At 38.6% G+C, this 24,255-nt stretch overlaps 1 protein-coding gene across 2 annotated transcripts in view; it reads left to right on the forward strand.

Moving 5' to 3' along the window:
* IQCM (IQ motif containing M) overlaps positions 1–24,255 on the forward strand; it is a 486,330-nt gene that overhangs the window by 232,404 nt on the left and 229,671 nt on the right. Inside the window, exon 10 of one of the 2 annotated variants that reach the window (XM_070474777.1) lies at positions 16,665–16,863. The exons of the other annotated variant lie outside the window; for it this stretch is intronic. Within the exon in view, the coding sequence (XP_070330878.1) occupies positions 16,665–16,863 (199 nt within the window). The remainder of the gene's footprint in view (positions 1–16,664; positions 16,864–24,255) is intronic. 2 annotated transcript variants of the gene reach the window in all.

Here is a 24,255-nt window from a genome sequence, read left to right on the forward strand (position 1 = left end):
AACAAAACATTTATTCTTTTTCAGTGTTTTTCTGCAGTGAGCTGTTCATCTGACTTTAGCGATGAATTTTCCTTTTGGTGAATTTCTAAAGTACATAATTGCTTTTGAAAATGACTGACTGATTTATAAGCATAGAATAGAACAATTGATGAGTTTTTAATTCACAGAGGAAAAACATTCTGTTGTTGACTCATAATGTTCAAGTTGTAAGAACTTCGAAAGGTGGTAATCAGCCTTCCACCTTTTTACTATTAATTCTGTATGATATAAACATTGTTTATATATGCCATCAATGAAGTGTACCATTTTATAAATTTTAAGTTTTTTTTTTCATTCTTTAGGATCCCGAGAATCCAGATAGTTCACGTAAATATGTAGATGAGGAATAATTATATACTTTCCCTTTCTATTTTGTAGCATGCTTGAACTAAAAAGGTAGTAGTTGCTGGATATGACTCACTAATGTGTTGCTAAAAGGCAAAATTGTGCTAAGAATTCTAAATTTTCTCTTTTTTGATATTATAGAATACTGCATATTTCCTGGTATATCTAAGTATGAAAAGCACATTTCAAAGTATAGAAATTTAGCCATTTAAATTTTTCCTTTATGTCTCTAAAATTACTACACTTGTCCATCATCATTTTTCCTGAAATGGGTCAAGTCCACCTATTTTATCTCAAAACACTTTTACAGTTTACCACCTAATGACTTTCCTTTGATGTCTTCTGAAATTTGTTATCTACTAATAGTGGCACTAGTGGTAAAGATCCTACCTTCTAATGCAGAAGATTTAAGAGACATATATAAGTTTGATCCCTGGGTTGGAAAGATCCCCTGGAGGAGGGCATGGCAACCCACTCCAGTATTCTTGCCTGGAGAATCCCATGGACAGAGGAGCCTAGAGGGTTACAATCCATAGGGTCTCAAAGAGTCTGACATGACTGATGCGACTCAGTACACATGCACACAGCGTAATGTTAGCTTGTTCATAGTATCTTCTGTGAACAACTTTTTTCTGGGTCAGTAGAGGCTAAGTGTTTTTTTAAAATAAATGTATAGTGAATGATATTTCTCCAGTGATGCTTCCTTTAGTCTGTTTCGTCTTTGGGAAATTACAGAATATCAGAGTTTAAGAAGTCTTAGAGATTTCCTATGGAAACTATCCAAAGGGTGAATCTTCTACAGAGCCTCTTGCTGAAAACTCCAGGGACTAGTAATGACTGTTCAAGTGGAATCCCATTTCATTCTAAGTAGTGCTCTGGTCTTGACAGTTCTCTCTGTGAGGCTCAGCACCTATCCACCTTGAAATGGCAGCCACTGCTCCTGAGTCAGTCTTTTTGAAACCACTCTAGTTACCAATTTTCTCTTTTTAGGTTCTCTATGTATCTATCTATATCCTTATTAGGATACTAATTCAAATTAGCTTGAGCAAAATGGTGTGTAGCTGTTTGCTCGTGTAAGTGGAAATTCCAAGAGTGTAGAGTCTGGTGGGGATCTGTTCAGCATCTTAGACTCAGTGGATTCAACAGACTCAAGTAATGTCTAGGATGTGATCTTCTTTCTTTCATTTTAAATCTCTGCTCGTCCCTGTTTGGAACAAGTAAAACCTCTTACTACAGACTTGTTCTCCATGTGGTAAGGAAAATGACTGGCTTCCAGCTGTTTGTAATTGAGTTACTTCCTGTTCTTACCAAAAACAAAAGTCTCTTATTACACACACACACATTCACACTTCATGTAGAAATATTCTGGCTGACCTTCCAGCTTGGATCATATGACCAGGCAAATCAAAGAGGAGTCAGATGAATGGAGAAGAAGAAATGCAGTTCCATAAAGGGAAAGGAAATAAAAACAGAGGAAAGGAATGAGTGCTCACCATACTGAAAAGTTTCCCTCTTGACGTGTGATGCTTGGGGAAGAATACAGCGTTTCAAATGTAATTTTATGAATACGGTGTTCACTGGAACCGAACTGTAATACCCTAGATCAGTTCATGAAGCCTATTATTTGTCAACTTTGTGATTCAGTTTCTTAAGGAAAATAGTCACACTGACAATTCTGAAAAATAAAAACCCAAACAAGCAAGCCCTCAAACTTTCTTAGATTCTGATATGTCCCCATTCTGTTCTTTTGCCATCCCTCCTTTCTTTCATGTCTCTACCCCCTTTTTCTTCCCTTCATCTATCACATATTGCCAGACACACAAGGAAAAGTAATCACTCTCAAGGAATTCAGAGTATAGAGGTGTGATGACCCAGAGAATTGTTATGTGGTAACTACAATCATCATGATGGTGTGATCACTCAACCTAGAGCCAGACATCCTGGAATGTGAAGTCAACTGGGCCTTAGGAAACATCACTATGAACAAAGCTAGTGGAGGTGATGGAATTCCAATTGAGCTATTTCAAATCCTGAAATACAATGCTGTGAAAGTGCTGCACTCAATATGTCAGCAAATTTGGAAAACTCAGCAGTGGCCACAGGACTGGAAGAGGTCAGTTTTCATTCCCATCCCTAAGAAAGGTAATCCCAAAGAATGCTCAAACTACTATACAATTGCAGTCATCTCACATGCTAGTAAAGTAATGCTCAAAATTCTCCAAGCCAGGCTTTAGCAATACATGAACCGTGAACTTCTAGATATTCAAGCTGGTTTTAGAAAAGGCTGAGGAACCAGAGATCAAATTGCCAACATCCACTGGATCATAGAAAAAGCAAGAGAGTTCCAGAAAAAGATCTATTTCTGCTTTATTGACTATGCCAAAGCCTTTGACTGTGTGGATTACAATAAACTGTGGAAAACTCTTAAAGAGATGGGAATACCAGACCACCTGACCTGCCTCTTGAGAAACCTATATGCAGGTCAGGAAGCAACAGTTAGAACTGAACATGGAACAACAGACTGGTTCCAAATTGGAAAAGGAGTACATCAAGGTTGTATATTGTCACCCTGCTTATTTAACTTATATGCAGAGTACATCATGAGAAACGCTGGGCTGGAAGAAGCACAAGCTGGAATTAAGATTGCCGGGAGAAATATCAATAAATTCAGATGTGCAGATGACACCACCCTTATGGCAGAAAGTGAAGAGGAACTAAAAAGCCTCTTGATGAAAGTGAAAGAGGAGAGTGAAAAAGTTGGCTTAAAGCTCAACATTCAGAAAACTAAGATTGTGGCATCTGGTCCCATCACCTCATGGGAAATAGATGGGGAGACAGTGGAAACAGTGTCAGACTTTATTTTTTGGGGCTCCAAAATCACTGCAGATGGTGACTGCAGCCATGAAATTAAAAGACGCTTACTCCTTGGAAGGAATGTTATGACCAACCTAGATAGCATATTGAAAGGCAGAGACACTACTTTGTCAACAAATGTCCATCTGGTCAAAGCTATGGTTTTTCCAGTGGTCATGTATGGATGTGAGAGTTGGACTATAAAGAAAGCTGAGCACCGAAGATTTGATGCTTTTGAACTGTGGTGTTGGAGAAGACTCTTTAGAGTCCCTTGGACTGCAAGGAGATCTAACCAGTCCATCCTAAAGGAGATCAGTCCTGGGTGATCATTGGAAGGACTGATGCTGAAGCTGAAACTCCAATACTTTGGCCACTTAATGTGAAGAACTGACTCACTGGAAAAGACCCTGATGTTGGGAAAGATTTGGGGCAGGAGGAGAAGGGGACGACAGAGGATGAGATGGTTGGATGGCATCACCAACTCAATGGACATGAGTTTGGGTGAACTTGGGGTGTTGGTAATGGACAGGGAGGCCTGGTGTGCTGCGATTCATGGGGTCGCAAAGAGTCGGTCACGACTGAGCGACTGAACTGAACTGAACTGAACTACAATGATGCAGGAAATGTACCTAACCATCCTCATAAGTCTGAGGAATTGTTTGTATGATCATATACGTTAACCAAGTACAGAGCTTTACAAGTAAAGCTGTCACATTCATCATGGGATTTAGCTCCTGTGACCTTTGCCTGAGATAAGTAGTTCACGCTTACAGTGTGGTGGTAGTTTCTGTTGTATAGCAAAGTGACGAGCTGTACATACATGTATACATATATCCCCTCATTTTTGGATTTCTTTCTCATTTGGGTCACCTCAGAGCACTGAGTAAGATTCCCTGAGATATATAGTAGGTTCTCTTTTGTTGCTTATTTTGTACATAGTATCAATAGTGTATACATGTCAGTCCCAATCTCCCAACTCATCCCTCCCACTTTTTACCCCCTTGGTGTCCATACATTTATAGATGATCTTATTTGCAAAACATACACTAACATTGCAATTTCTACTCCTGTTACCACTTCTCGATCACCTTACCCTGCCTTATTTTTTATGATACCATGCATTGCTTTCTAACAGACTCTATTATTAACTTGTTTACTGTGATTACTATCTGTTTCTCCTACTAAAACATAAACTTAATTAGGAAAGAGAATGTTCTATTTTATTTATTAGTGTATCCCCAATGTTAAAAAAGCAACTTACACTGAATGAATGAATGAGTGAGTAAATGAATATATATATATGTTCAATGCATGAATTAAAAGTTTGGATCTTTTCTCTGCCTTTTAATGATTTTTTTCCCTTTTCAGGTATTTATAATTCCTATCAGACTTTCTACTCCTTCCTGAATACCTTCACTGGATTATCCCACAATAACCATCTCTCAAAACTGAAATTATTGTGTATTTCCTTCCCCATGTCTTCTGTTGTCTATTCACCATCTCAGCTAGTAATGACACTCTTCACTGGACCACCCAAGATCACCCAGTCAGCCTGTATTTCTCTACCTTGTTTGCAAAGATTTTAGGAAAAGCTTGAAATTTAGCCTTCTGAAATTCAGAAACATTATAAATCATCCCATGGTATAAAAATCTAGTGAAAACAAAAATAATCATAAAAGTACATTAAAATAAAGGAAGTGAATTCAGAATGACATGACGTTCATTTTGTACACATTCTGGCTCTTGGCATCACTACTGCTTTCTTCAGTTTTTCACGTACTGTCCCATTGATAACTGATACAGTCTGATATTAAACAGCACAAGAACACCTGCTTTCATCAAGGAAGCAAGGAAACAGCCACCCCCAACTCATTTCTAAGAAAACTTACAGAAAACCAAACTGACTATTTTCTAACTATGTTTACATGACATGAACAAGTTTAACCACAAGAAAGTGGTATAAGCTGTCTGAACTTCAAAACTGGGACAAAGATCTTGCTGTAACAGGAGTCTCCTACCCCTGAGCCATGGACCACTAGCAGTCCATGGCCTGTTAAGAACCGTGCTACGCAGCAGGAGATGAGCAGTGGGCAAAGCGTCATCTGTATTTACAGCTGCTCCACATTACTTGCATTGCTGCCTGTCCTGTCCGGTCAGCGGCAGCATTAGATTCTTAGGAGTAAAATGGTACTTGGAACTGTGCTTGTGAGGAATCTAGGTTGCATGCTCCTTATGAGAATCATCCCCAAACCAGCACTCCACTCCCCCAGCCCCCTGGTCCGTGGAAAAATTATCTTCCATGAGATTGGTCCCTGGTGCCAAAACAGCTGAGTACCGCTGCTCTACAACTCTCTGTCATCTCCTTTTAATACTATAATCCTTGCCCAAGGTCATCGTGTTGGTTCCACCTGCTTCTGAACCAAACTCCAAAGGATTATAAAAGGGCAGAAAAGAGGCACTGACCCTGATCCAGGAAGTCACCTCCCATTTCCATGAATCTAAGTGACCTTGACCTCTGCCCCATTCTGTCCCTTTAGCCCCTTTTCCTATGAAAAACTTGTCCTTGTTTATGGGAGAAGGTGCTTTTAGAGCAAGCCCTCCTGCTTCTCCATTCCTTGGTCAATGAATACTTTTTCCGTCTACTGCTATAAAAAGTGGTTTCACCATGTTGACGCCTCTAACAGCCTGGCAGGGAAAGCAGCAGACTTCATTGGTAACAGTTCCTGTGTGAAGTCAGAAGGAAACACCTGAGAAACAGCAAGAGGCACAATGAGAGAGGGATCACATAAGTTCTCACCTCTAAATCACAGTAATCTTAGCCACAAAAGTGAAACGAGGACGAACGGATGTCTCATTTCACGGGGACATTCAGAGTTTCAGTTACTTTTTCATGGAAGACCTCATCCAGAGGGAGAATAGGGAAGCAGAAGCCTGGGGAGAGGAATTACAAGTCCCACCCCTCTCCAGGTTGATCTGAAGACTGTCCACATTTCCTGTTTTTCTAGTAAAATCTGACCTGCTTTCTGATCCTCACACTGAGTGTGCTTGCTCAAGGGTGTCCCCAGTTCCTAGAAATGACAATCCTTAAAAGACATAGGTGTTTGGGAATAACAGGTCGAGTATAATATTGTAAATTGTTTTTAAAAATCACCTGAATTGTTGCAGGGATTTATTTCATTATCTAAAACTTGATTCTAGGAACAAATAATCTGTGGACAGGCACTGATCTTCATTTTTCTTTCTGATCAGAGATGAGAGTGACAGATGGCAGTGGGTAGATTCAGCTCTCCTCCATAACTGACTAAAGTTTGGATTGAGAGCAAAGGGCTACCCCAAGAGGAATAAATGAATATTTTGGGAGAACGACCAGACAACTCATTATGTTCCCTATTGTATAGATAAGCTCATGAAAAATGGACAACTCTGGTCACTCTGTCACAGAAAAGTCAACTCCCATTACACCTTTGGCATAAACACCCTAGTCATTATTACATCTTCCAGGGTAATTTTTTTTAAGTGCCCTACAGATAAAAACATGTACGTACATTAAAATGGTGTTTTAAATGCTTGTATTAGAATTCCCTGGGAGTGGGTCATAACTATCTTGCCCATATAGGCAGAATCAATTAAATTTGAACAAATCCAGTTCTTCCTTTTGGCTGTCTGTGATGTGAAATGATAATTTTGGTTTAATTCATAATAAATAGTGCTCCTCCAAAAAGTTAATACATGCAGGAAAGAATAATTGCACTTTTTGAACTGAATCTGGGATTTAAATTTTTCATTTTTTGAGGAAGAGCTGTTGGAAAATTGAAACTAAGCAGCAATAGCAAAAATAAAACTCATCTTTCCAGAGATATATGGCCTGATGGGCTGGGAGAATGTCTTCCTAGGAAAGTCAGGTGTGGGGTAGGGAGAAGAAACCCTCCCAGATCACTGTGTCATTTGCATTTCTGGATAGGTGCTGGTTAAAGCACTGTAGGTAATAAGCTGTTGAAGACAAGTATCCTCAGAGGCCCTAAATAGAATATCAGCTTCCACCCTTTAATGTGATTTAGTTAGATGTTGCTGTGGCTTAAAACTCGACATTTAAAGAACTAAGATCATGACATCTGGTCCCATAAACTTCATGGCACATAGATGGGGAAACAACGGAAATCTTAACTATTTTCTTGGGCTCCAAAATAACTGAGGATGGTGTGTAGCCATGAAATTAAAAGACACTTGCTTCTTGGAAGAAAAGCTAAGACAAACCTAGACAGCATATTAAAAAGCAGAGGCATCACTTTGCTGACAAATGTCTATCTGGTCAAAGCTATGGTTTTTTCAGTAGTCATGTATAGATGTGAGAGTTGGACCATAAAGAAGGCTGAGCACCGAAAAATTGTTTTGAACTGTGGTGCTGTAGTAGACTCTTGAGATTCCTTTGGACAGCATGGAGATCAAACCAGCCAATCCTAAAGGAAATCAACCCTGAATATTCATTGGAATGACTGATACTGAAGCTGAAGCTCCAGTACTTTGGCCACCTGATGCAAAGAGCTCACTCATTGGAAAAGACCTTGATGCTGGGAAAGATTGAGGGCAAGAGGAGAAGGGGGCGACAGAGGATGAGATATTTGGATGGCATCACTGACTCGATGGACATGAGTTTGAGCAAACTCCAGGAAATAGTGAAGGACAGGGAAGCCTGACATGCTGCAGTCCATGGGGTTGTGAAGAGTTGGACATGACTTAGCGACTGAACAACAACAGCCAAAAAGGAGTACCCTTCATTTTTTTGTGTCAGGGCAGGCTAGCATTGTGAGGAATGATCAGAACCCAAGAGTGTGGAGAGCTCAGAAGGAAACACATCTCATTCAGATATTTAAACTATTTAAAAATCTTCCCTCAATTAAAGTGATGTTATCTTCCACTTCAGAAGGATTGCACCTTTTTTTAAAGTGCTAGGAATTCTGTTCTGATGTTTGAAGTGAGCAAGTTTTGCTAGCATGAAGTCCTAACCCTCTGGGAAGATTTGCCAGTGGAGTACTAAATAATACGGAGACAATATTATTTATGGAAATGTATTACCTTGCTGTTCTTAAAAATCTCTATCACCCATGCTGAATATAATGCATTATTTTTAAACTAAACAGACCTCATATAGGGTATTAAAGTAGGCCACAAACTTGTTTCACTTGTTAGCCAAATTGCTTTCAGATCCAGCATTCAAAGCACGAAAGCATCACACGCTTCTGCTTCAAGGCTGCATGTACAGGAAACGAAAGCCCTCAACACAGCTTGGTGGCAGAGAATCCAAATCAGAGTAAATTGTGTAAATTATAACTAAATTGCAAAGCATTTGGACAAAGCGGGCATGCTAGTCTAATCAGGAAAGCGGTGATATTTACTTTTTGATAATTCAGGTTGGAAGAGGAATTGGGGGCAGGGAGGCATCGCAAATCTCGTTTGATGTATTTCTGAACTTGGCAACCTGAACTGGTTTTCTCACATATTTGCAGCTTAAAAAGTATTTGACTTTTACAGAAGCCAAAGTAAGTATCCTTTAATCACTTTCAACCTATGAACAGATGGGCAAAGAGTGCTTTTATAAATGGAGCATACAAAATACTTCAATATCAGCCAAAACTAATTAGTAGCAATATCTGAACCAAACTCTAAAACTGATTTAGTGTTTAATATATATTATCGTATAAGCATTAGCAGTTGAAAGGAAATTCCCTGTTCAAATGTTTGCCAAGCTCAGTGTCTAATATTCAGGCATGATTAACTTACTAATTAACTTATTGTATCTTTTCTCACATGTAATCTTGCTTAATTTCTTTTCTCACTGAAAACTCTTTGATCTGACACCTTGATCATAGATTTGTCAAACCTCAAGTGAAAGATTTCAATTCAGCTATTCAGCTCTGGTCTTTCTCTCAACCTTTATAAGGGTAACTTTCAAAAGAGGTGGCTTGGGGACAAAGAGGGTAATCTCTTCTATTGTGATAACTAGTTTCATACCTAGTTTTAATGACTTATGTTTATAAGTACTTTCCAACAGAATTTTCAAAATTGAGATATAGTTGACATGTAATGACACATTAGAGTTCCAGGTGTACAACATAATGATTTGATATTTGTATATATAACAAAATGATCATAGAAAGTCTAGTTAACATCCATCATCTCATATAGTCACAAGTTTTTTCTTGTGATGAGCACTTTTAAGATCTACTGTCTTAGCAACTTTCAAATATACAATATGATATTATTAACTATATTTACTAACTGTGCTGGGCATTACTTCTGTAGAACTTACTTATTTTATAACTGGAATGTTTATCTTTTGGCCCAAGAGTTTTACAGATACTCTTTAGTGACTGAGAATCTGTAGAATGATAATTCTTTCCATATAAGAACTGTAAAATCTATAAAATGATAATTCTCTCCATATCAGAACTGTTTTAAGACTTTATGAAGGCTAATACATTTAAAAATTACTTTTGAAGAAGTAAGCAAAGGATAGTTCCTATTGATTCTTTAATTCAGAGGTGTTACTGAGCCTCCATCTATCTGACAGTCATAATGCATTTCCCCATCTCATCTACTTACTACTGATGCTTATACTTTTCATGAAGTTGAACATTTATGTAATAGAGTCAGTTCATGTGGTATGACTGTCTTTTAGTACCCCTGAAACAAAGAAAGAAAAAAAAAACCCTGAAGTCAGTCACCCAAATTATCCAAACCATTGAGGATTGGAGATTGCCAATGCCAACCTTTCTGAAGTCACGACATAATTTTGTCCCCTCTTGGTTTTATACTGGGGTTCCCGACATCTGAGATCTAATGCCTGATGATCTGAGGTAGAGCTGATGTAATAATAATGGAAATAAAGTGCACAATAAGTGTAATTTGCTTGAATTATCCTAACCATCCCCTACCATGGTCTGTGGAAAAGTTGTCTTCCATAAAACCAGTCCCTGGTGACAAAAAATGTTGAGGAGTGCTGTAGTATCATACGTCTGATACATATCATAAATTGAGAAGCCTGTACTCTAAGTCTTCTCCTTCTACTATATTGTTAAGAAAATATATTCTTTGTAAGGCTATCATTCTTTTGACGTTTCTTTCGGGGGACATACGTCCCATGTAAGTTCTGTTACGGACTTTGGACAAGAGTGAGAGAAAGGTCAAAGCCACCTGTTGAAGTTATGTCTGAGTGGAATAATATATGTTTAGTGTGTACTTGATATAATAAGCAGAAATATCAGAGTGGAGAGAAGTGGAATCCTCTGTTGAAGACATACATATTCATTGCATAAGGATTTAGTCACTGACCACCTTGAAACAGGATTTCCCAGGTGGCCACTTCATTGATAGCTCCGTTGGTAAAGAATCTGCCTATAATTCAGGAGACCCGGGTTCAGTTCCTGAGTCAGGAAGATCTGCTGGAGAAAGCATAGGCTACCCACTCCAATATTCTTGGGCTTCCCTTGTGGCTCAGCTGGTAAAGAATATGCCCACAATGCGGGAGACCTGAGTTCAGTCCCTGGGTTGGGAAGAAGGGAAAGGCTACCCACTCCAGTATTCTGGCCTAGAGAATTCCATGGACTGTATAGTTCATGGGGTCGCAAAGAGTTGGACACGACTGAATGAGCTTCACTAATGGTGGCCTTAGTGGTAAAGAACCCACCTACCAATTCAGGAGACGTAAGAGACACGAGTTTCATCCCTGGGTTGGAAAGATCCCTTGCAGGAGGGCCCAGAAACCCACCCCAGGATACTTGCCTCAAGAATCCCATGGACAGAGGAGCCTGACTGACTGTAGTCCATGGGGTCACAAGGAGTCAGACTGAAGTGACTTAGCTTGCGGTTTTGTTGAAAGTTTTCACTTTCTTCTCAGGTTCAAAGGATTTGTTAACAAAATAAGCCACTCATTGTATTCAAATAAACAATACAAATATTTATTGGAGAACTATCTAGTCTACTTTCAATATTCTAACCTTAAAAGAAAACAAGAAATAGAAACAGCAGAGGAGAGCAATAGTATATATATCACCATATTGGATTTGCAGACCTCCAGACTTAGCCCTGGGACATTCTGTATGACAGCAGTCTGGAGTTCCAATTGGGAAAAGGTCGCAGGCAGTGTCAACTCTGTGGGTGAGTCTTTGGACTGCTGTTTCTTGGCCTCATTTATAATCCCCAGGCCACAAACCAATTATTAGTTTAGGAGCAAAAAAAAAAAAAAAAACCTGGTAGCTCTGCTATTATGTTGTTTTTTTACAATGCTGTTTGCTTTGTTTTGCAGATCTTGGAATGTTGCTAAATCCAGGGAGTGGTTGGCCAGACCTCCTCTAGGGACTTAACAAATTCCAAGATCTGCTTCCTATCTATTTTGTTTCTCTTCCAACAAAGGGAAGTTGTGGCTGACACCCACAGCAGTAGTCTGGGCAGTCTAGGTGGGTCAGAAGCAAGGTGAAAGGACTGCTCTGCTCTTTTGTCTCTGAAGCCTGAACAAGACTGCTTCTATTTTATTTCCATAACACACACATGGATACATCTTAAAATAAGAACATACTATTCACACTGGCAAACCTCAATTTTTTTTTTTTTTTTGTCATCCCATAAAATCTTTGTCATGAGTGTCAGTACTTAACAGAGATAATTTACCTCGGAAATAAAATCTTAAAAAAAAAATCAATTCGACAGTTACTGTATTAACCTGTGTGTATAAACGTGAGTATGTGCATCAGTGATTCATTGCTACAGTAACATCACAGAATGTAGTAATTAAAAACTGCAACTGTTATTTCTCATGAGGCGGTTCTGATAATCTGGTCCGTACTCAGCTGATATCATCCGGGATCACTCAAATGGGTTCCTCTTGTCTGTTCTCACATGCTCTCTCATTCTTTAGAGGCTTATTGGCTTGTTGTCATGTAGATTAAGAGATCCAGGAGAATGGAATTGTGTAAGGCCTCTGGGGCACATGCTAATAACTGGCATAGCATCACTTCTATTGAATTCTTTTGGTCAAAGCAATTCACAGGGCTAACCTAGATTCTTGGGTGGGTAACTTGATTCCCCACCTAACTGGTGGGGCTGTAAAATCACTTTGCAAAGACAGGGACCTAAAGGGGCATTAATTAGCCATCAATGCAATCAGTTTACTACAAAGTGTGCTCCTAATATATTTATATTAATCACATTTTAGTTGTTATATATTTAACTTAAGGAGATTTTTCTTTCGTGGTTTGGATTTGGATAAATTGGACAACTTTCAATATCGTAGTGCTGAGTTAAGTAAAATTGTGGACATTATAATGAGTTCAAGGATACTGGGAATAATCAAGGAGATACGGTCCTGGGTGACAATGGCACATAACACATTTTATTTGGCTCATGTGGACAGCTGTGAGAGAGGAAGCCCCTCACAGTGGAAGACCTAGAGACCATGGCAGAGGGTCACCATTCAGAAGGGGAAGGGAGTAAGGGCCCTCCTGTGGGAGTGGAGGAGGGGGAGCTTTCCTGTCTGGTGATTTCACTCACAGCAAGAGGGGGATCTATGGGTCAGTGAACTCTGATGGGCAGCAGGGGCTTGAAGTCTTCCACAGCCTCAGAGTTTGTCTTATCTTTGGCTAGTAAATGTTGGTTATAGTTTTACAGGAAATGCAAAGCAGGCAGGCTCTAAATGGCCAAAAATTATGGTTATTCAGCCCATATTTAAAACATTTGGATCTTTAAGAATTTTGAGTTTGGAACCAGCAGGCTTTTGTTTCTAAATATGGGATTTGAATTTGAATTGCAAAGAATTTTGAGAGGCTGCAAAGTATCAACAAAAGTCATCGGTGCCCTTAGAGTGAAAAAAAAAAGTAACATAGTCACAAATCACATTAAATATTAGGAATATGAGATTTTGTAAGAAGTAGATCACAGAGAAAAAATATGTAAGTATTTATGAGAAATAGTTTTTGTGATGTAAGGAATTTTTGCTTCCTAGGAAAACTGTAATAAAGGCCCTGAATGATTTTCCCTCTCTCCTATTAGGAGCAGACTGTTATTCGAAAATCAGTTTTTTTAGTGTAACAAAAAGGAAATCAAATTCTGATTTTACTTTTTTGTGTACCAACTATGCAACATTTCATAGTCAAGGATTCACAAGCATTTCTCTATTTGAGGATTAAGCTTATCCAAATTGACCTAACTACCATCAAAATTTGGTATATTTCATAGCTTCCTTTCAAACCCATTATTTGTAAATATAATTCACTTTCCATCAAGTCGTCTATAAATTATTCTTCAGCTTCAAATTTCTCTTTATTTTAACATTCCAATTGTTTAGAGATGTGTTGTTATCAAAGTCCATACGGCTAGGGCCTAAGATAAATCCCTTTCTTTTTCAATTGATTAAAAAGCAGACAAAACATATCCATCATTTTGTAAACATTTTTGCATTTCCTTATTCTTTTAATTAATGTCATTCTAATCACTCATGTTAACTATAGCTTTTACTCACTCATTCTAATCATTCATGCTAACTATAGCCTTTAACCAAAATAACTAACTTCAATTCTCCCCCTCCCTCTCCCAAACGCCCTTCTGTTGCAGGGAGGGGGACCCCTTCCAGGGCCAGAAACTGGGGTCTTGTCTAACACTCGGAAATGAATTGTCTGAGGAGACACATGTGCTGACAAAGCAAGAGATTTCACTGGGAAAGGGCGCCTGGGCGGACAGCAGGAGGGTGAAGGAACCCAGGGGAACAGCTCTGCCACGTGGTTCACAGTCTCGGGTTTATGGTGATGGGATTAGTTTCTGGGTTGTCCTTAGCCAATCGCTCTGACTCAGAGTCCTTGCTGGTGGTGCGGCCATCTTCAGCCAAGATGGATGCCAGAGAGAAGGATTCTGGGAGGTGGTAGGATACGTGGTGTCTCCTTTTGACCTTTCCCGAGCTCTTCCGGTTGGTGGAGGCTTATTAGTTTTGTGTTCCTTACCAGGACCTCCTGTCGTAAAACAGCTCATACAAATGGTTACCATGGTGCCTGGCCAGGGTGGGGGCTTTCAATCAGTGTGCGTCCCCTAACACTTCCACACCACATACAGTTTTCAGTACGTGACAAAGAATTCTGTGCCATTCACGGCAACTTAGGAGAATAGCAGAGCTCCAGTGACCACTGCCCGTACTGTAACAATACACATCACACATCACCTTATGGTCAGGTGTATGTGTCCCTTGAAGATTTATTTATACATTATTGTTAGAACATATAAGTTTGACCATAGTTGGCTCATTTATGTGTTTCTAGAAGACTTCTCTTATTTCTTCTGAGAAAAAGGAAAAAAAGTCATAAACTCAGAATCCTTTTGATTTCACAGTAGGTCTTAAAACTCCAAACAAGTCAGAAGTAACCATTTCTATTTTATTTGCATTCCCAGTTTATCTCGTACATGGAGGCCTGTTCATAAAAATTGATATAACAGAGCAAAAATACTCTTACAAGGCAGAGCTCCCTCTTTTATGAGCTATTCAAAATCAATCTTAATTTAAACAACCAAAAAGAAAACTTTGCTTTATTTTCTATGCCTTTTCTGGTAGCTTTGTCTATTTAAATATTTCTCTCTAGCACAACATGTTATATTTTTGACTCAATCTATGGAAATTTTCTCAAGCGAGATAGTGAAAGAACTAACCAAAGATACAAAAGAACTACTGTTACATGAACATCATACAAGGCTAACTTCCTTTCTTTTGCAGAGATGGGACAATGTTTATTTGTATACACAAACAGAGAGAAATGCTAGCCTCAGTTCTGTGTCTTTAGCTTTAGATCAAAAGTAAATCCAGAGGACAGTTTTCTGTGCTTGAGCAAATCTCACTGGTCAGTAGTGGCTACTTGGGTATAGGAAGGTCCAAGAGTCAAAAAGGATATCCAAGGAATACTTGTTATGAATTTCCTGATCTGGAGCAGATCTCCAATCTAGTGGGTACAAAAGTATCTCAAATGATTTTAGGTTTTGTTGCAGTTGTTTAGTTGCTAAGTTCTGTTTGATTCTTTTTGACCCCATGGACTATAGCCTGCCAGGCTCCTCTGTCCATGGGTTCTCCAGGCAAAAATAGTGGAGTGGGTTGCCATTTCCTTCTCCAGGGGATCTTTCTGATCCAGGAATGTGTCTCCTGCATTACAGGTAGATTCTTTACTGCTGAATCACAGGGGAAACTTGATTTTAGGTATACTGATAGTACAAGGCATATTAGAAGATACCACAAGTTTCAAGACAAACTAGTAGAAGAAACAAATGGAAAAAAGATCCCCTGTTATCTACCATCTACCACCCAACAGAGACTAGATGGCTGGATTCAAAAATCAAAATCAGACTTCCAACATTTTAGTCACCAGGGGAAAAAAATTAATGATTATGTGCAAACTAGAACAGGAGTCTATAAGAACCAGCTTAATGCAAATATCAAAACAGATCCGGAGAAGAAACTTGTAGAAACAGTCAATGATATTCACTCCAGGAATCAAGAAAGTTGGGTCTGGGATTTAGAAGTCTATACACAGTGCACTTTGTAGGGCAAGACTCAGGTCTGGTGTGTGAAATGACCTGGCCATCTCATTGGAACTCCAGCTGTGAAAGATGCAGAAGCAAAAGCAATTAAGGAGAAAAAGATGTTTGTATGCTAAAAATTGCAAGGAAACTACATTTTGAACTTTGGAAGACTTTGAGAAACCTGACTACCATGTAAAAAATACCAAAGATATACAAGGGGAAAAGCAGACAGAAGATTACCAAGGCCACAGACTGTTCATGCAGAAAGTCTTCTCACGTGGTCATCCATATCAGTGTTGCAAGGCTTGTCATATTTCCCAGTATGATCACTCACGTCTGTGATCCTGTGGTCCATGGCTCTGTCAATACATGCCCTGCCTCTCAACTGAGAGCATTTGGAAACTAAAATTACTTTTCAGAGGAGTTTGGTAAGCAGAGTATCAGTGCTGAATAATTTTGCTGCAGTCTTTAGTTTAAAATAGCTTCTGGGACAGGAAAGTTATTTTTACTAATGTGCCTTGTCATATGAAAATATTTTGTTCCTTAGATACTGTATGTCTCTTTTGAATACTTGTGGATAAGCTTTGACAGATTTACTTTCTTTTAGGTTTCATTTCTTCAGAAAGTCAATTTATGCATGTTATATTGATTTTGACATATTCAACCTTTTTTGGAGAACCCTATTGGAATGTTCAGATGATACATACATACATACATATATATATATATATATACACACACACACATATATATACATGAATTATGTGTGCTAATTACAGTATATTTTCTATTTCATTATATTCATTATGAAATTGAATTTAAGACTTTTTAGAAGTTTGTTTTTCTTATTAACTATAATAAGACATTTTATATTTTATTTTTAGCCCCAAATCCATTCTTAGTAAAAGTGATAAAATTGACAATAAAGTTAAAAGAATTGGACCACACATAGAGATCTTCCAAGTGTTCCGGGGAAGAAAAAAATTTGCAATAACCAAAAACATAATTAAAATGGTCACCGTCATGCAGGCACTTGTCAGAGGGTGGCTCGAACGCAAAAGATTCCAAAGAATAATGACAAAGGTAAAGCATATATTGAATATTATAATGTGTTTAAAAATTCTTTGTTCTCCCAGTTTTACTGAGATATAACTGACATGTAGCACTGTCGTAGTTTAAAGTATACAGAATAATGATTGAGCTGTCATGCATCATAAAATGATTTACCACGATGAGTTTAATGAACATTCATCACCTCTTATATAGATACAAAATTAAGAAATAGAAAAAACTTTTCCTCATGATGAGAGCTCTTAGGTTCTCCTCTCTTTACTTTCATATATAACATATAGCAGTGTTAGTTATATTTATCCTGGCATGCATTACATCCCTAGTACTCATCTGTCTTATAACTGGAAGTTTGTACAACAGCTGATTTCCCCTTCCCCTGCCTCCTGCCTCTGGTAACCACAAATCTGATGTGTTTTACTATGAGTTTGTTTATTTGCCTTTTTATTTGTTTTTGAAGTATAATTGGCCTATAACACTATGTTAATTCCTGTTATACAACAGAGGATTTGATTCTTCTATACATTTCAAACTGATCACCACAAGTCTAATTATCGTTTGTCACCATACAAAGGTATCATGTAATTATTGAGTATATTCCCCATACTGTACATTTCATACCCATGACTCTTATACAATTGTAAGTTTATACCTCTTAATCTCTGTTATCTGTTTGTCTTCTCCCTTGGATCCCCTCTCCTCTGGCAAAAACCTGTTTGTGTATATGACTTTGTTTCTGTTCTATTTGTTCATTAGTGAAATCATGCAGTATTTTTCTTTCTCTGTCTGACTTATTTTACATAGCATAGTATCCTCTAAGTCAAAAAACAGAAAAAGGAAAAAATGTCCCCTAGTTCCATCCTGATATCAAGTAAGTTGTCAGAAATGACAAGATTTCATTCTCTTTTCACTCATATCTCATTATATATAATATATATTATATATGCTTAATATGTATAATATAGTATATTATATAAACATAACATATAATTATGTATATGTTCATGTAATTATACATATTTGATTATGTATAATTATATATAAATATGATTGTATAATTATAGTTTATAATATATAAACATAAACCTATATTATATATGCTTTATATATATATAATAGAAAACACTGTATATATGGGGCTTCCCATGTGGCTCAGTGGTGAAGTGTCTGCCTGCCAATGCAGGAGAGACAGGAGACGTGGGTTCAATTCCTGGGTCAGGAAAATGCCCTGGAGGAATAAATGGCAACCCACTCCAGTATTCTTGCCTGGAAAATCACATGGACAGAGGAGCCTGGCAGGCTATAGTCCATGGGGTTGAAAAGAGTCAGACATGACTGAACGTCTGAGCACATACATTATGTATATACCTTATCTTCTTTATCCATTCATTCATCAGTGTACATTTACATTCAATTAACAGACTTTTGAACAGTAACTTGGTCAATATACCTATGATTTTTCCAAAATAAAGTTCTTTGGTTAAAAAAATTGTTATGAATAATCTTCTCTTGTGACAGTTGCAGATTGTGTCAAGCTGGAGACTGTGAACAAATGCCTGGCTTATTCTTAACCCAACAGTCCTGGGACAACTTTTACTCTAAGGCTCAGAGCACCTATCTTTACACTGATTTTGTTTCTCCTATGCTATATGCTAATTTTCTGTTTAAAGCAACTTTCCACTTCTCTTACTCCTGGGTACTCTTGCAGAGCATAAACCTTTACCTTAAAAAGAAACCACACATATCCACCTAACAACTTTTATAAACAGCAGTCCTGACATTCAAAATAAATCATAAAGACCTATTTTGGCTGGGCAAATGCAGGAGAATCCGAATGGATAGATTTCGGTGAAATTTGAGAGAAATTCAAACATATTCTCACCTGAAGTCTGCCAGTAAAGAAATTTAGAAAACCAGCTAGAAGTAGAAGAATAGGTCAGGAGTGCCCACCTGAATTGCTTGATTTTCTGGGAGGAGCCCTTTCAAATGGCCTTGCACTATACATCCTGAATACATTTCCCTGAGAACATAGAGATGCTGTTAGAACATAATCCATTTGCCTGTCTCTGTATGTATATGTATGCATGCATTAATAGTACATTTTATTGTTTAGTTGCTAAGTTGTGTCTGACTCTTTGTGACCCCACGGACTGTAGCACAACAGCTCTCTGTTTTTCATTATCTTATGGAGTTTGAGCAAATATATACACATAACACGCGTTTGTAGTTCTGATAATTATATAGGATAAAGCATGTAAAACTCTGAAATAAAACATTCCATATAGCTAATCTTTCACTTATTCTTTGAAATAGCTGCTATATTCATTTTATATGTCAAGAAACTCATGCTCAGAGAAATTAAGTCATTTGACCACAGTTGTACTGCTGGTAAGTGACTGAGCTAGAATTCAAACTTTTGTCTGACCCCAAAGCCCATGCTTATTCTACATATTATATCATCAACCTACTTTGTGGTTAATTGCTCCCTAATCTAATCTAAAGCCGTATCCCAGACTGGTCTCTCTAGCTCCAGATTGAGGCATTTAATTGCTTGTTTGCAAGGTCCATAGTTAGCTCAGACTCCACAGAGCCTTAAATGAACTCATTTTCTCATTCCACAGAGCGCTTCCTTTCTTGTACTACCCATTTTGGTGAACTCTTCCAATACCCACTGTGCAAGCTATATACCTGGAGTTTTCTTAGTGTCCTTCAGCTTGCTCACCCCCATGTTCAATTGGTCGCCGCTTCCTTAATATTTCTTATGTGGCTCTTCCTCTCGGGGCTCTTGCCAGAGCTCCTATCCATCACCCCCTTGCATGGAGAACTGTAGTAGTCTCCTAATTGGTCTCCCTCCCTGTAGACCTACGCCCATCTAATCTGTCATGTGCAATGGAGCAAATTCCACTCTGGTGACCTTATCCTATTCCTTAGAGTCTTTTGATGACTCCATATTGCTTATCAGATGAACTATGAATTCTCTAGTATACAGCACATCTGAATTCCCTGGTCTGGCCTTTTCCCGCTGTCCAGGCTCATCACATGACACTTTCTCATTAATACCCTGTGCCCTAGCAAAGCCCAAATTGTTTCATTCCCTGTTTCATTACTATTATCTTATGTGTTAATGCTGACCTTTCAGACTGGATTACTCTTCCTTTCTAATTTTCTCATAAACTCTAATTCTTTCTTTAAGAACTTAAATGTCCACATCTAGAAGAAAAGCTATGACCAATATAGACAGCATATTAAAAAGCAGAGACATTACTTTGTGAACAAAGGTCTGTCTAGTCAAAGCTATGGTTATTCCAGTAGTCATGTATAGATGTGAGAGTTGGACTATAAAGAAAGCTGAGTGCAGAAGAATTGATGCTTTTGAACTGTGGCATTGGAGAAAACTCTGAGAGTCCCTTGGACTGCAAGGAGATCCGACCAGTCCATCCTAAAGGAAATCAATCCTGAATATTCACTGGGAAGACTGATGCTGAAGTTGAAGCGCCAATACTTTTGCCACCTAATGCAAAGAACTGACTCATTGGACTCATTGGAAAAGACACTGATGCTGGGAATGATTGAAGGCAGGAGGAGAAGGATGAGATGGTTGGATGGCATCACCGACTCAATGGACATGAGTCTGAGTAAGCTCCAAGAGTTGGTGATGGACAGGGAAGCTTGGTGTACTGTAGGCCATGGGGTTGCAAAGAGTCAGACATGACTGAACGACTGAACTGAACTGAACTGAGATGCCCTCTCTGGTCCATCAGGCAGAGCTGATTTCTCCATTTCTGGTCATTATTGTGCTGATCATTCTACATTTTGACCTTTTGTTTACATGTCTGTCATGGACAATACAATCTATATGACATGTTTGGGAGTACACACTATTTTTATTTATAACACCACATATTGTTTTGACACATATAGTCTCTCTCATTTTAACTATATTCACTTATTTGCTGTTTTGCATGTTTATTTACTTGTTTGCATGTATAACATATATGTATATATGTTTACTTGTTTGTGTATGTTTGTTTATGTGGTTTTCTGTCATGTTTGCTTCTGTGTTCAATACCTAGAACAGTGCTTAGCATGTGACAGGTACTCAACAAATGACTTTTTGAACGGATGAATTGATACAACAAAATATAGAAGTTTGTCAGGGCACCAGAGATTCATATATATATATATATATATATATATATATATATATACACACACACACACACACACACACACACATATAACATGTATATATAAACATATATAAGTAAATATAGCATGTCATATGCATGACATTATACATATAATGTAATTCATTTCCTACTCTCTGCGACCCCATGGACTATACAGTCCGTGGAATTCTCCAGGCCAGAATACTGGAGTGGGTAGCCTTTCCCTTCTCCTGGGGATCGTCCCAACCCAGGGATCAAACCCAGGTCTCTCACATTGCAGGTGGATTCTTTACCAGCTGAGCCCCCAGGGAAGCCCAAGAATACTGGAGTGGGGAGCCTGTCCCTTCTCCAGGGGGTCTTCCTGATCCAGGCATAGAACCAGCATCTCCTGCATTGCAGGCAGGTTCTTTACCAGCTGAGCTACCAGGAAAGCTCAGTTATATCGTAATTTAACTTAATTATAGCAGTTCCTGATGTTGGGGAGAGTTGTAGCATCATCCATAGCATATGCAACAAAAATAAGTCTAGAAAGCTTAGCAGGAATGGGCCCAAGATGATAATGAAAAGGAGAGATTGACAAAGAAGAATTTTAATTTCTATATGGAGGTAAAATTTGAAATGAAAAGAGTGAGAAGCCCTTTTCAAGGATCCCAGCAAATATAAACTGGACTGTTGACTTCGATTTGGTTATAAAATTTGTTACGATCACTGACTTTCTTTTTTCTTCCACCATTGGTATGCTGCTTTGTATGCTGGATGGCTGCTCTGTTGATATAGTGAATGCTGTCTTGCTCACTGATGAAATGCTTGTGTGGCAGGCCTGTAATGCATACATAGTCTGGTTCCAGGACTGAGCCTGTGTGCAGGGTTGCTGTTGGGGGAATTCTTGATAGACTTTCTGGTCTAAAGGCCACATAGTGTATCCCTGGATAATTGTCAGGACTGTGGCAATCCCTCCACTGGGAAGCTTCCATAGTCATATTGTTTAGCTGGCACTCCAGAGCTTATGACTGTTGACAGTGTCTGCTAGACTGTCACTTTAAGGTACCTCAAGAGACTGTACAATTTCTATCTTTTCTGTGAAATACTCCAGGTTGGGTTTATTTAGAAATAATGAAGTGGCATTTTATTATATCAGCCATAAGGAGACTACAGAGATTGCTGTGTTTAACTATCAGCATTATTTATTTCCAGTCTTCCTAGGTGGTACAGTGGTAAATAATCCATCTGCAGTGCAGGCAATGCAGGAGACAAGGATTAGATCCCTGGGTCGGGAGGATCCCCTGGAGGAAAAATTGGCCACCCACTCCAATATCCTTGCCTGAAAAATTCCACAGAGAAAGGGGCCTGGTAGGCTACAGTTCAAAGGGTCGCAAAGAGCTGGACATGACTGAGTGACCAAGCCCGCATGTACAAACAGTGAGAACTATATTAATATATTCTCGAATACTTAAAAAAAAATTGATCATAGTTGCTATTTACTGGATCTGATTTCTTGCCTGGTGCATAGAGCAAATAGTCCAGACAGAAATGGAGGAAGTCTCAGGTATTTAATAATGAGAACTTAGAAATACCATTTAACCCAAAGGCCTCTGTCTGGTATGGGAGTAGTCCCATGAAACTGAGATCTGGAGGATGATTGTGTTTTGTCTGCAAAGTGTGTTTTGTCTGTGTAGACTGGGAAGTTGAGAGAGTTGCAGGCCCAGGGAAAGAAAATCTCAGTGGCCTTAGGTGAGACAGAACATTTGGGGGCCTAGTTAGGAGGACAGTGGCAATAGAGGAACATGAAGGCAGGAGCAGATGAACAATGTTCTTCAAAACCATGCTAAGGAGTTTATACTTAGTGTATCAGAATGGATGACTTTAGAGGAGGTGAGTGACATGAAGAGATTTGCTATTTTAGAAAAATTACTGACTCTGGACAATGAATTGAGTAAAGAGGATGACAAAATTAGAGAAAAAACCACTAGGATGCTTATTCAGTAATGATAATGTTGGTGTTGATTTGGGGTAAGGTTGGAGAAATGGACAGGAGATAGGATATTGAAAGTGATTGGCTTTGGAGATGAGGAAGTGGGAGGAGTCAATAATGGTTCTGAGGCTTTTGTCTTGAGCAACACAATGGATGGTTGTGAATATAGAACTTAGGAGGAGTGAGTAGGAGAGGTGGAGGGAAAGGAAGGGAGGTGGAGTCCATTTTTCAACACTGAGCCTGAAGTGGCTGTGCAACATCCTTGAGACGTCTGGGAAGTGATTGGGTACGGGAGTCTAAAGCTCGGAAGGATGACTGGGTCATAGGGAGGCATTTGGGGTTCATGAGAACTTCTAAAACCTTTTCTACCTTAACACAACTTAAGGAATACAAACCCTCCCACACATTAAAGTGGCTCAATCTGGCAATGATTATCACTTTATCTCCGAGAAAGCTCTTTCTCCAGGTGACTGCATGGCTTTCTTACTTCATTCATATCTCTGCTCACTGTGACATTATCAAAAACCCTGCCCAATACTATCCTATTAAAAAAACACTTACTCTGATCATTCCCTATTCTATTAAAAACACTATTGTTCTTTGTACTACTTACTACTATGTAATACATATTTGTTCACTGGATTATCATCCCTTCCATCAGAAATTTTTTCTCCTCACTAATCTGTTCACACGGTCTACAAATATTCATGGTTCATGTTTTTGAATAAATTATTTTCAACACAGTGGAGGAGGGGTAAGAGGGTGTAAAACTTCATTCAGCTCTGCAACCAAGGATACCCTCCTGTACTCTGCCTTCATCCACAGATTTGAGAATCATTATTAGTGATACTGTCTAGAGCCATGGAATTGATGTCATTGGCCAGAGAGTATATAAAGTAAGGATAGAGGCAAAGAAAGATAAGAATGAGAAAGACCAGTGCTCAGAGGGGGAGCCAGAGGTGAGGATTTCACAAACAACGAAGAAACAGCTAGAGAAGTCTGAAGAAAACTGAAACATGCTAGATCAAGAAAGTTCAGACACAGTGTGATAAAGAGGGTCAGGTCAGTGATTCCCAATGCTTCTAGGAATGAAGGCCTAGGCAAAAATGGGTAGAAAACATGAGCTAGTGCTTCACAGTAGAATAAACATAAATGGTTAGTAAACATGAAAAGAGGCTACTCTTGCTAGTAATCAAAGAAATTGAGTACCACTAAGTATCGTATAGTATTGGAATTAACCAAACAAGAAATAAATTCATTACTTAG

Source organism: Odocoileus virginianus, chromosome 12 (genome assembly GCF_023699985.2).
Source record: "Odocoileus virginianus isolate 20LAN1187 ecotype Illinois chromosome 12, Ovbor_1.2, whole genome shotgun sequence".
Classification (NCBI taxonomy): Eukaryota; Metazoa; Chordata; class Mammalia; order Artiodactyla; family Cervidae; genus Odocoileus; species Odocoileus virginianus.